Genomic DNA, 11,725 nt, shown 5'->3' with positions numbered 1-11,725 from the left:
GGCAACTAGTAGAGCCCGATTAGGATAGAAAATACAGACTGTGATTCCGTGATGTATTTTTGTAAATCTAAATACGGTATGCAACTCTTGAGTATTTTTGTACTTTAATATTTTGATTAGTCCTAATTGTAGATACTAGTTGCATAATTATGGTCATGTCTTGAAGGCGGAGGTTCTTGGAAGAAGAAGCCATGAAGTTGCAAAAGCCGTCCCTTGAAGACTTGAAGACTCAATGGGTCATGCTAGTTGCCAAATGCATCTTTAATTTATTTATGTTTTTGATATATATATATATGATTATTTATATATGAATTATATGTTAGATGCATGTTTAGGATTTTGAATGTTGTGATGATTAATTAAGTTCACTTAAATCAACCAACATAGAAACCCTAGGTCCCTAAAATATTGAGTGAAATTGTCATTCCAAAACCACACTTATCGACCTATTGAGAGTAGTGATGGGCTACGCCAAAGCGAGAAATTATTATTACTCCCTAGGATACGTAAGGCATACCGGGTATGCAAGTTGGTTTTGGTTATACTTAACGATATGAGTGATGGAGTCCTAACATGTCGTTGCAAAGTGGATAAGTTGCATTAGATGCGACGATTCCAACCAAGAGTGGCTTAGAGCCATTAGCGAAGAGTTTCTTACCTTAGGAGATTGAGTGTTAAGACAAGCCAAAGTATACTTAACCACTCTTTGTTTCTTTGGATCTTGGTATCAACTTATTCTCACCAAAATGGGGACAATTTTAATCTGTGAAGAAGACGTTTAAATAAGCTTGATTATAATGCATGAATTTCAATCTTATTTAAGTATTATGAATGGTTTTTCATTTCAAATTCTTTCAATTGTAGAATCATGTCTTCAAATAACTCAAACAACCAATTCTCGACAAGGAGGAGTTGAGTGGGCCAAAATTTCTTGATTGGCAAAGGAACTTGCGTATAGTTCTCACGCAAGAGCAAAAGTAATATGTCCTTGATGAGGAAATGCCTGAGACTCCCAATGAGGAGGTGACTTAGGCTGCCCTAAACCGATGGAAAATTGCCAATCGAGATGTCAAATACATCATGTTAGGCACAATGTCTCCCGAGCTTCAAAAGACTTTCTTTGAAAAGGAGAAAACTTTTGAGATCATTTCTGAGCTGTAGAATATGTTTCAAGAGCAGGCTCAAATTGAAAGGTTTGAAACCCACAGGCATATCCTTTAGAGCGAGATCAAGAAAGGAGAGCCAGTCAGCCCACATGTACTCAAAATGATAGGATTGTTTGAGAACATGCACTAGTAGAATAAACTTGAAAGGCACCGGTTCAAACCCCATTTAAGCCACCGGTTCGAACCGGTCATAATGTGGGGGGTGCCAATACCTCCCAATTTTTCCATCGGTTCAAAACCGGTGGTATAAACCGAATATAGCATCGGTTAACCGGTGCCTTTAATCATTTTGGCCACCGGTTAACCGATGCCAATAATAAAACCTGCGCATTTTTTTTTGTGACAGCCACTTTTGGCACGGTTAACCGGTGCCATTTAACTATATATTTTTTTTCCTATTTTCTTGCAATAATATTAAAAAAACACCTGTTATTCCAGCAACAATAATCTGTTTTCAGGCCTGTAATTTCAGCAATAATATTAAAAAAAATAATTAATAATAATATTATTATAATTACCAATAATATTATTATTATTATTATTAAATACTATAATAAGATAAAAATAATATTAAAACAATAATTCATATATAGATATAAATATTCCCAAATGCAATACAATAAAAAAAAGTGTTTTATATAAACAAAGATAGTAAGTAATTAATGAATAATAAAATAGTTAAAAAGTTATTAAAACATAAATTCACAATAAAAGTGACATTTACATGTTAAAGGTGATAAAAGACGCCAACATGTCACGAACTTCATTAAGTTCCTTGATTGTCAATGGACCATTTTTTCGTACCTTGCAAAACTTGAAATACAGAAAAATTATGTAAGAATTAATTAAAAAGGCTAAACAATATGTATTTTTATCAAAAATGGCTTATATAACTTCTACTTTGCCAATTTTCAACATTTCTTATCAAATGAACTATTTCTTTATTATAACATGTCAATTTTGGCTATTATTAGGTGTCTAAGCCTTGAAATCACAACAATAGAGCATTTTAAGTTTTAAGATGCATTTTACTCAAAATGGCCCAAATATGGCCTATATGACTTCTACGTTTCCCATTTCCTACATTTCTTATGAAATGAACTATTTATTTCGCATAACATGTCAATATTACCTAGTATTAGGTGTCTAAGGTTTAAAATTGAATCAAAAGAGCATTTTACCAAAAATTGCCCTAATATAGCCTACATATATGACTTCAATTTAGGCCATTTTCTATATTTTTTATGAAATGATCTATTTCTTTCTCATGACATGTCAATATTATCTAGTTGTAGGTGTATAAGGTTAGAAATCACATAAAAACAGAAAATTAAAAAAAAAATGGCCCAAATACGGCCTATATGACTTCTATTTAGCCCATTTTCTACCTTTCTCATGAAATGAACTATTTCTTTATCATAACGTGTAAATGTTACCTAGTTTTATGTGTCAATGGCATAAAATTGAATCAAAATAACATTTTATTAAGGTTTAAGACATATTTTACTTAAAATGGCACAAATATGGCCTATATGACTTCTACTTTGCCCATTTCCTACATTTCTTATCAAATGAACTATTTCCTTTTCATAACATGTCATTATTATCTAGGTTTATGTTTATAAGGTTAGAAGTCACATCAAAAGAGCATATTAACAAAAAATGACCCAAATATGGCCTGTATGACTTCTATTTAACCCATTTTCTACCTTTCTTATCAAATGATCTATTTCTTTCTCATAACATGTCAATATTATCTAGTTTTAGAGGTATAAAGTTAGAAATCACATTAAAAGAGAAAATTAACAAAAAATAATGGCCCAAATATGGTTTATATGACTTCTATTTAACCCATTTTCCACCTTTCTTATAAAATGATCAATTTCTTTGTCATAACATGTCAATATTATCTAGTTTTAGGGGTATAAGGTTAGAATCACATCAAAAGAGAAAATTAACAAAAAATGGCCCAAATAAGGCCTATATGACTTCTATTTAGCCCATTTTCAACATTTCTTATAAAATGATCTATTTCTTTCTCATAACATGTCAATATTATCTAGTTTTAGGTGTATAAGGTTAGAAATCACATCAAAAGAGCAAATTAAAAAAAAATGGCCCAAATATGGCCTGTATGACTTCTATTTAGCATATTTTCTACCTTTCTTATCAAATCATCTATTTCTTACTCATAACATGTCAATATTATCTAGTTTTAGGTGCATAAGGTAAATCACATCAAAAGAGTAAATTAACAAAAAATGGCCCAAATATGGCCTATAAGACTTCTATTTAGCCCATTTTATACCTTTCTTATCAAATGAACTATTTGTTTCTCATAATATGTCAATGTTACCTAGTTTTAGGGGTATAAGGATAGAAATCACATCAAAAGAGCAAATTAATAAAAAATAGCCCAAATATGGCCTATATGACTTCTATATAGCCCATTTTCAACATTTCTTATGAAATAATCTAATTCTTTCTCATAACATGTCAATATTATCTAGTTTTAGGTGTATAAGGTTAGAAATCATATCAAAAGAGTATATTAACAAAAAAAGGCCCATATATGGCCTATATGACTTTTATTTAGTCCATTTCTACCTTTCTTACCAAATGAACTGTTTCTTTCTCATAACATGTCAATGTTACCTCGTTTTAGGGTTATAAGGTTAGAAATCACATCAAAAGAGCAAATTACAAAAAAGGCCCAAATATTGCCTATATGACTTCTATTTAGCCCAGTTTCAACATTTCTTATGAAATGATCTATTTATTTCGCATAACGTGTCAATATTATCTAGTTTTAGGTTTATAAGGTTAGAAATCACATCAAAAGTGAAAATTAACAAAAAATATGGCCCAAATATGACCTATATAACTTCTATTTAGCCCATTTTCTACCTTTCTCATCAAATGAACTATTTCTTTATCATAACATGTAAATGTTACCTAGTTTTATGTATCAAAGGCTTAAAATTGAATCAAAATAACATTTTATTAAGGTTTAAGACGCATTTTACTCAAAATGGCCTAAATATGGCATGTATGACTTCTACTTTGCCCATTTTCCACCTTTCTTATAAAATGATCAATTTCTTTCTCATAACATGTCATTATTATCTAGGTTTCGGTGTATAAGGTTAGAAATCAAATCAAAAGAGCATATTAACAAAAATTGGCCCAAATATGGCCTAAATGACTTCTATTTAACCCATTTTCTACCTTTCTTTTCAAAAGATATATTTCTTTCTCATAACATGTCAATATTATCTAGTTTTAGGTGTATAAAGTTAGAAATCACATCAAAAGAGCAAATTAACAAAAAATGGCCCAAATATGGCCTATATGACTTCTATTTAACCCATTTTCCACCTTTCTTATCAAATGATCTATTTCTGTCTCATAATATGTCAATATTATCTAGTTTTAGGGGTATAAGGTTAGAATTCACATCAAAAGAGCAAATTAAGAAAAATGGCCCATATGACTTCTATATAGCCCATTTTAATCATTTCTTATGAAATAATCTATTTCTTTCTCATAACATGTCAATATTATCTAGTTCTAGGTGCATAAGGTTAGAAATCACATCAAAAGAGTATATTAACAAAAAATGGCCCATATATGGCCTATATGACATTTATTTAGCCAATTTTTTACCTTTCTTATCAAATGAACTATTTCTTTCTCATAACATGTCAATGTTTCCTAGTTTTAGGGGTATAAGGTTAGAAATCACAACAAAAGAGCAAATTAACAAAATTGGTCCAAATATGGCCTATATGACTTCTATTTAGCCTATTTTCAGCATTTCTTATGAAATAATCTATTTCTTTCTCATAACATTTCAATATTATCTAGTCTTAGGTGCATAAGGTAAAAAATCACATCAAAAGAGTATATTAACAAAAAATGGCCCATATGTGGCCTATATGACTTTTATTTAGCCAATTTTTTACATTTCTTATCAAATGAACTATTTCTTTCTCATAACATGTCAATGTTACCTAATTTTAGGGGTATAAGGTTAGAAATCACATCAAAGGAGCAAATTTAAAAATATAACCCAAATATGGCCTATATGACTTCTATTTAGCCCATTTTCAACATTTCTTATGAAATGATTTATTTCTTTCTCATAACATGTCAATATTATCAAGTTTTAGGTGTATAAGGTTAAAAATCACATTTAAAGAGCAAGTTAACAAAAAAATGGTCTAAATATGGCCCATATGACTTCTGTTTAACCCATTTTATACCTTTCTTATCAAATGATATATTTCTTTCTCATAACATGTCAATATTATCAAGTTTTAGGGGTATAATCACATCAAAAGAGCAAATTAACAAAAAATGGCCCAAATATGGACTATATGACTTCTATTTAGCCCATTTTCTACCTTTCTTATCAAATGAACTACTTCATTCTCATAACATGTCAAATGTTACCTAGTATTAAAGGTATAAGGTTAGAAATAAATCACATCAAAAGAGCAAATTAACAAAAAAAAATGGCTCAAATATGGCTTATATGACTTCTATTGAGCCCATTTTAAACATTTCTTATGAAATGATCTATTTTTTTCTCATAACATGTCAAAATTATCTAATTTTAGATGTATGAGGTTAGAAATCACATCAAAAGGGCAAATTAACAAAATAAAAATGGCCCAAATATGACCTTTATGACTTTTATTTAGCCCATTTCTACCTTTTTTTTATCAAATAAACTATTTATTTCTCATAACATGTCAATGTTACCTAGTTTTATGTTTCTAAGGCTTTAAATTGAATCAAAAGAACATTTTATTAAGGTTTAAGACGCATTTTACTCAAAATGGCCCAAATATGGCCTCTATGACTTCTACTTTGTCCATTTCCTACATTTCTTATCAAATGATTTTTTTTTCTCATAACATGTCAATATTATCTAGTTTTAGGTGTATGAGGTTAGAAATCACATCAAAAGAGCAAATTAACAAAAAAGGGCCCAAATATGACCTATATGACTTCTATTTAGCCGATTTTCTACCTTTCTTATCAAATGAACTATTTCTTTTTCATAACATGTCAATGTTACCTAGTTTTATGTGTCTAAGGCTTGAAATCACATCAAAAGGACATATTAACAAAAAAAATGGCACAAATATGGCCTATATGACTTCTATTTAGCCCATTTTCTACCTTTCTTATCAAATGAACTATTTATTTCTCAAAATATGTCAATGTTATCTACTTTTAGATGTCTAAGGGTTGAAATCATATCAAAAGAACATTTCATTAAGTTTTAGGACTTACCTCATCAAGCTGTTGATTGTCCGTACAATGAGTCACTATGACAAGCATGTATCTCATCACATTCAAAGCACAATCAAGTCCATTTTCTTGTTGTGCGCACTAGGATATGACGAACAAATCACATTAGTGAAACATGCAAAAAAAAATAGCAAATATTTACTAACATAGATTTTTAAGATAATCACAATATCGTGTAAATTACCATCGGTGACTTCCATGTTGGACCTTGAGGAGCACGATAATGTAGCTTCTTCATAACACTGTAGTCAATAAAGTACATTCAAATTTGATTACTACTACAAAAAACCCCTATCGAGTCGCCTTTAAACCATCTTACACATCGCTTCAAGGGCGACACTACAGGCACCGACACAATAGGTACCCCCCTTACGTGTCGCCTATGACCTGATGCGTTAAGAGTACTTTACCAGTCGCTTGGTTGATTATAGGGGATGCATAAAATATGGTATAGGAGTCGATATAATATAGTTTATGAGTCACTTTTTTCTTTAGATGCGACTTGAAAAATATAGTTTTCGAGTCAAACATTACTTTAGAGGCGACGCGTAAGGTCTATTTTATAAGTCATTTATTTACAAAAACGCGATGTATATAATAAAAATTATGTGTTGCTTATTTAGTAAAGGCAATGCGTATGGTAAAATTTATGAGTCACTTATTTATTAGAGGCGATGCGTATGGTTAAAATTATGAGTCACCTATTTATTAGAGGCGATGCTTATAATGTAATGGACGCTGCTACGTGCAGCTATCCCAAACATGCATAAGATTAAAATTTATATAATCATAAAAATGAATAAATAAAAAATGACGATATTTGACTAATTTAAACTAATAAAGGCAAAATTAACTAAAATATATTAATAATTGAAAATTTTCTAATAAAACGATTACATACATGAAAATTGTATGTGCTATAAAAAACGAAGAAAAAAAAACTGAAATAACTTTGTTCGCGAACTTTTGAGTACAAGTTTCATTCTCATTAAACTACAAACAGTTATCATAAAAAAAATCTACACCATCTTTCTCAAATATCATCGATCACCTCGTTAGTGAAAGGTTGAAGAGAGAACTGCTACATACACAATAAATAGATTTATTAGTAATACATACATGTAACATAAACAACCGCTAATTTTATAAAATTAAATATTTATTTGAATACCTTTTCCCAATCGTTATCTTTTTGTAGTTTAAGTGAGACAATTTGATCCATATACTTCATGACATAATAGCCACACTCAACTCCGCTTGTTTGTCGAGAACACTAAAACGCTAATAATATTTTTTTTTTCAAGTAATGTCAATACACACATAAAACTTAAATGACCATAGAAATATAATGTAAACCAGCAACATCTACCTTAATGACATTCCACGTTAGATTTGTTTTCCGAGATCCTTTTTTAATATTCATTAAAGTTCTATATGCCCTGTACAAAAATTTGATACGAATGCATTACATATGGAAATAAAACAATAATCAAACCTACAAAAAAATCGGCAGCATCTCTCCATAAAATTGACCTATACGACACTATGCCATTATTAAAAGCATCTAAAACCACCAATACTTCCGGCATATAACATCTGCAACATTACAATATACAATCAACTCTTCTCAAACACCATGAAAGTCATCACTTATAACCTTTGGCAATTCATCTTATCACCACCAGCATCAATAATATCAAACAACTAACAAAAAAAGATTAAACTGTAATACTACAATGCTCCTTTGAGATGCACACTATCTAATGACCAATCTGCCAAAGAATTGAAGAAAAAAGCTTCTCCTTTTTGGGGGCAAATAACAACTAGCATCCAATGATGACTTATGAATAAACAACATACAATAAGAAAAAAAAATAGATAAATCATTCACAAAAAAAAAAAGAGGTTAACAAAGTAATGAGATTAATTATGAGTTGTGTGTGCTTACTCTTGATAGAAAGGGGCAAGTATATATTGTTTCGTACGTTGCTTGGTCATTGAATGGTTCAAATAACTTGTCAGCGAGGAAGGACGAGATTTAACCATTCCTAACCTTTGGGGACAAAAAAATCCAATGGTGTTTTAAACTTCATTCTTATTGATTTCGTTTTGCAAACACCTAAACCAATTGCAAAAATATTAATATGATAAACAATAAGCATTTTTAATCATAATGTACAGGAAATTTCACGATCTAAGTAATATTACCTTATCCAAATATGAACACATGATATGTTTACATATGCCATGTCAAGTAATTGCTTAAGATCCTCGCCAAATACATATGTTGTAAAAGTGACTCTCTCAGGATAATAGAATATCTCTTCAAACTCAACATCAACGCTGAAATCAATGTCTCGATTCTTATACAAGTTGTATAGATCCTTGCAACTTTTTGACAAAGACAATAAGGTGACCTTGCTAACAAGGAAGCGTTGTATGGTTTCATTCTCATTTTCCTTCGGATGAGATTCAGTCGCTGAACCAATATCACCTATTTTATTACCATCTTGGATATTTTCCTTGTTCTTTTTTCTGTGGGTTTTGGTTGATCTTCATAAGAAAAATAAGAGAAGATAATTAAATGATTATACTTTATAATTTAATTTTATCTAAAATAAAAGTAAGTTACCTCCTGAGATAATCTGACTTGTTTTCGAGGCCATTGTGCCCAACTTCCTTTTACATCATCACCAAGATATTCATGTCCGAAAAAAGGTAAAGGTTGGGGTGTATTCTCCTCCCCGTTAACAATATCTAAGATAGTCACTTTGACTTGATCTTTTAGTAATGGAACATTATGAATAATCTCTCCCGGTTCAGCTTTACATAAGGTCCCTCTAGCCACAACACGATATACTTGATCTTTTCCAAGGACCAATAACTCACATGGAACGAGCTCCTATACACAAGTTTTTAATAATATCACTTTTTATAATCAAATTCTTGAGGTCATGTATGCTAATAATAATATATAAATAATTACCTTAGATCCATTAAGGAAAGGATCAGGATCAATAGAGTGAAAACTCCTACGAGGATGAAGAGATGTATAACCATTCATATTGACTTAGACATCATTTGGTACATGTATGCCACAAGACTTCAAAATCTCAAGGGTAACAACTTTCATTTCTGCTCTTGTTTGCTCCCTTACTTGTTCTGTGAGTAAATGTGCAAATACCAAAGCACCTTGGCACAATACGCAAATGCCAAAGCACCTTGCAGGAGCCCCTCCTTTGACAATTTCACCATTATTGCTCACCTTATATCGTGATGTCCCACATTTTGGACATTCATGCAAGTCATTGTACTCTTTTCGATAAAATACACAATCATTTGGGCAAGCATGTATCTTCTTAGCATCTAAACCCATTGGACACAACATTTTCTTTGCTTGGTATGTAGAACTTGGAAGCTCATTACCTTCGGGAAGCATATCTATTAATGGTTCCAACAAATCTGTGAAACCCTTATCACTCCACCCATGTTTTGCTTTCATTTTGAACAACTTTAGTAATCCCGAAAGTCTAGTATACTTGGAGCAGCCATCATACAAAGGTTTATTAGCATCACTTAATAAACTATCTAAAACATGTCCCCTCTCATCCATTTTTCCTCCATATCAAGTAACATCTCTTCAAACTCATTATCTTCATAATCATCATCAACATTAATTAAGCCCACTACATTATCATCGTAGTTAATATAATCATCTACTATTCCCTCACCATGCCAAACCCATTCAGTATAATTCTTCAAAAACCCATTACAAAAAATATGATCTCATAGTTCATTTTCATTAGACACAGTACCCATATTTCCACAAGTCTTACAAGGACAACATATTTTCTCCCCTTTTTTTTCATGTTTCAAGGCAAATTGAATAAAAACTTCAACCCCTTGAAATTCAGGCGTAGTACGCTTTTGTGTAATCCAAGTTTTGTCCTATTGATCTCTAACAAATACATGTCCCACATATATTTAATTAATAAACATTAAATCTCATAAACCAATATACAAGAATTTAATAATATATGACTTTTTGACAGTGTCCTTATCACTCTGGTTGAACTCATTATAGATTTTTTTTAGTATTAGTATCAGAGTGCGTAATAGCATAAGATCACATCGCAGTGTATGTCTACCATATATGAATCAGAATCAAAATAGTTTTATCGATAAATTATATAACTGATACGAGCATCTATATATTGGAATACATAATCTTCATCTATATAGTCAAACTAATAAATTAATTTAAATTTTTTGGCAGATGTTAAACTAATACGGAATCATCTTTCTTAATTTTATAATATAAGTTTCTAGTGGAATACAAAATTCATAATTAAACATGTTGAAAATAACAAATATATTAACTAAGAAAATTAAGTCTAATATTAACAAATAACATCAATAATCAACATACAATGGTCTAACATAACCGTACTTCATGAAAAAACCCCAAAAATATTGAAATTCAATTGAGCATAATACTCTAAAAAAACGAATTCACCCTAATTTAAATTACAAGAAATTGAATTTTTATGAACTAAAACACCAAAATTATAATAACCCATGTATAATTAGATGATATTATGGCTTATCAAATGCTTACCTTCGAATTCGAAGCTTCTACAAAATATTAGATGAGACTGACCGCCGAAATTATCACAATTATGCCGGAAATTTTGTTTGCTGGGGTTGGGACGCAATTTTGTTAGTGGGTTTTGATTGGGAATCAAGTTTATGGGGTTTGGTTTGCGTGGGAAAGCACGGTAATGGAAAAGCTAGAAGATGGATATGGATGGTTTTTACTTTTCATGGGTTTTGAACTTTTGGTGCTTTTCTTTTACAAAAATTATAATGACTCTTTACTTTATTTTTTGGTTAAAAAACGTAAGACTCTTTTACCTTTTTTTTTTTCTTTTTTTTTAAAAAATTTTTTTGTGATACAAACTTTCTTTTAGTAGTGTATAAATTTAGTTAGTTTATTTTTATTTTTTCTATATAAGATTCTTATGACTATTTTTGTAAGTACTATTTTATGTATTACTTAATCTCTTAGTAGTAAAAAAATTTTAGTGTAGCAATTGGGGCAAAAATAAGGGACGGACGGAGTACTCAGTATTAGATAACTTAAAATGTTACTCCATATTATATGACTCAAAATGTTTATTGGTCTCACGTGACACTCTATTCATAAATATTTGATATATTTTATTTTTTTTTTTCCT

General features: G+C 30.4%; 1 protein-coding gene across 3 annotated transcripts; it reads right to left on the bottom strand.

The window, feature by feature from the left end:
* Positions 1 to 7,332: 7,332 nt before the first annotated feature.
* On the bottom strand, positions 7,333 to 11,346 carry LOC145559784 (uncharacterized). 3 transcript variants are annotated; one of them, XR_014092951.1, is made up of 8 exons: positions 11,107 to 11,346; positions 9,475 to 10,446; positions 9,121 to 9,390; positions 8,697 to 9,041; positions 8,437 to 8,607; positions 7,858 to 7,927; positions 7,660 to 7,769; positions 7,333 to 7,569 (listed from the first exon to the last, which is right to left on the bottom strand). XR_014092951.1 is itself a non-coding variant. In XM_081621089.1 (7 exons), exons 1-3 carry the CDS (start codon positions 9,550 to 9,552, stop codon positions 8,991 to 8,993), a joined length of 399 nt encoding a protein of 132 aa, XP_081477215.1. In that variant the 5' UTR covers positions 9,553 to 11,346; the 3' UTR covers positions 7,333 to 7,569; positions 7,660 to 7,769; positions 7,858 to 7,927; positions 8,437 to 8,607; positions 8,697 to 8,990. The 3 variants fall into 3 exon arrangements, 1 of the variants encoding a protein (XP_081477215.1); XR_014092952.1 differs by having other exon boundaries at positions 7,333 to 7,566; positions 9,475 to 11,346; XM_081621089.1 differs by having other exon boundaries at positions 9,475 to 11,346.
* Positions 11,347 to 11,725: the final 379 nt, after the last annotated feature.

The sequence above is a fragment of the Chenopodium album genome, chromosome 9 (genome assembly GCF_948465745.1).
Source record: "Chenopodium album chromosome 9, dcCheAlbu1.1, whole genome shotgun sequence".
Lineage (NCBI taxonomy): Eukaryota > Viridiplantae > Streptophyta > Magnoliopsida > Caryophyllales > Amaranthaceae > Chenopodium > Chenopodium album.
This window is presented reverse-complemented; position numbering and strand designations above follow the sequence as displayed.

Bases quoted from the DNA above. Each gene is read 5' to 3' on its own strand.
- LOC145559784 (XM_081621089.1), bottom strand. From the start codon at position 9,552: ATGAATGGTTATACATCTCTTCATCCTCGTAGGAGTTTTCACTCTATT. The intron at 9,391-9,474 runs GTAATTATTTAT...ACTTGTGTATAG, and splicing joins CTTTCCTTAATGGATCTAAG to GAGCTCGTTCCATGTGAGTT. The intron at 9,042-9,120 runs GTAACTTACTTT...TTTCTTATGAAG, and splicing joins AAGTCAGATTATCTCAGGAG to ATCAACCAAAACCCACAGAA.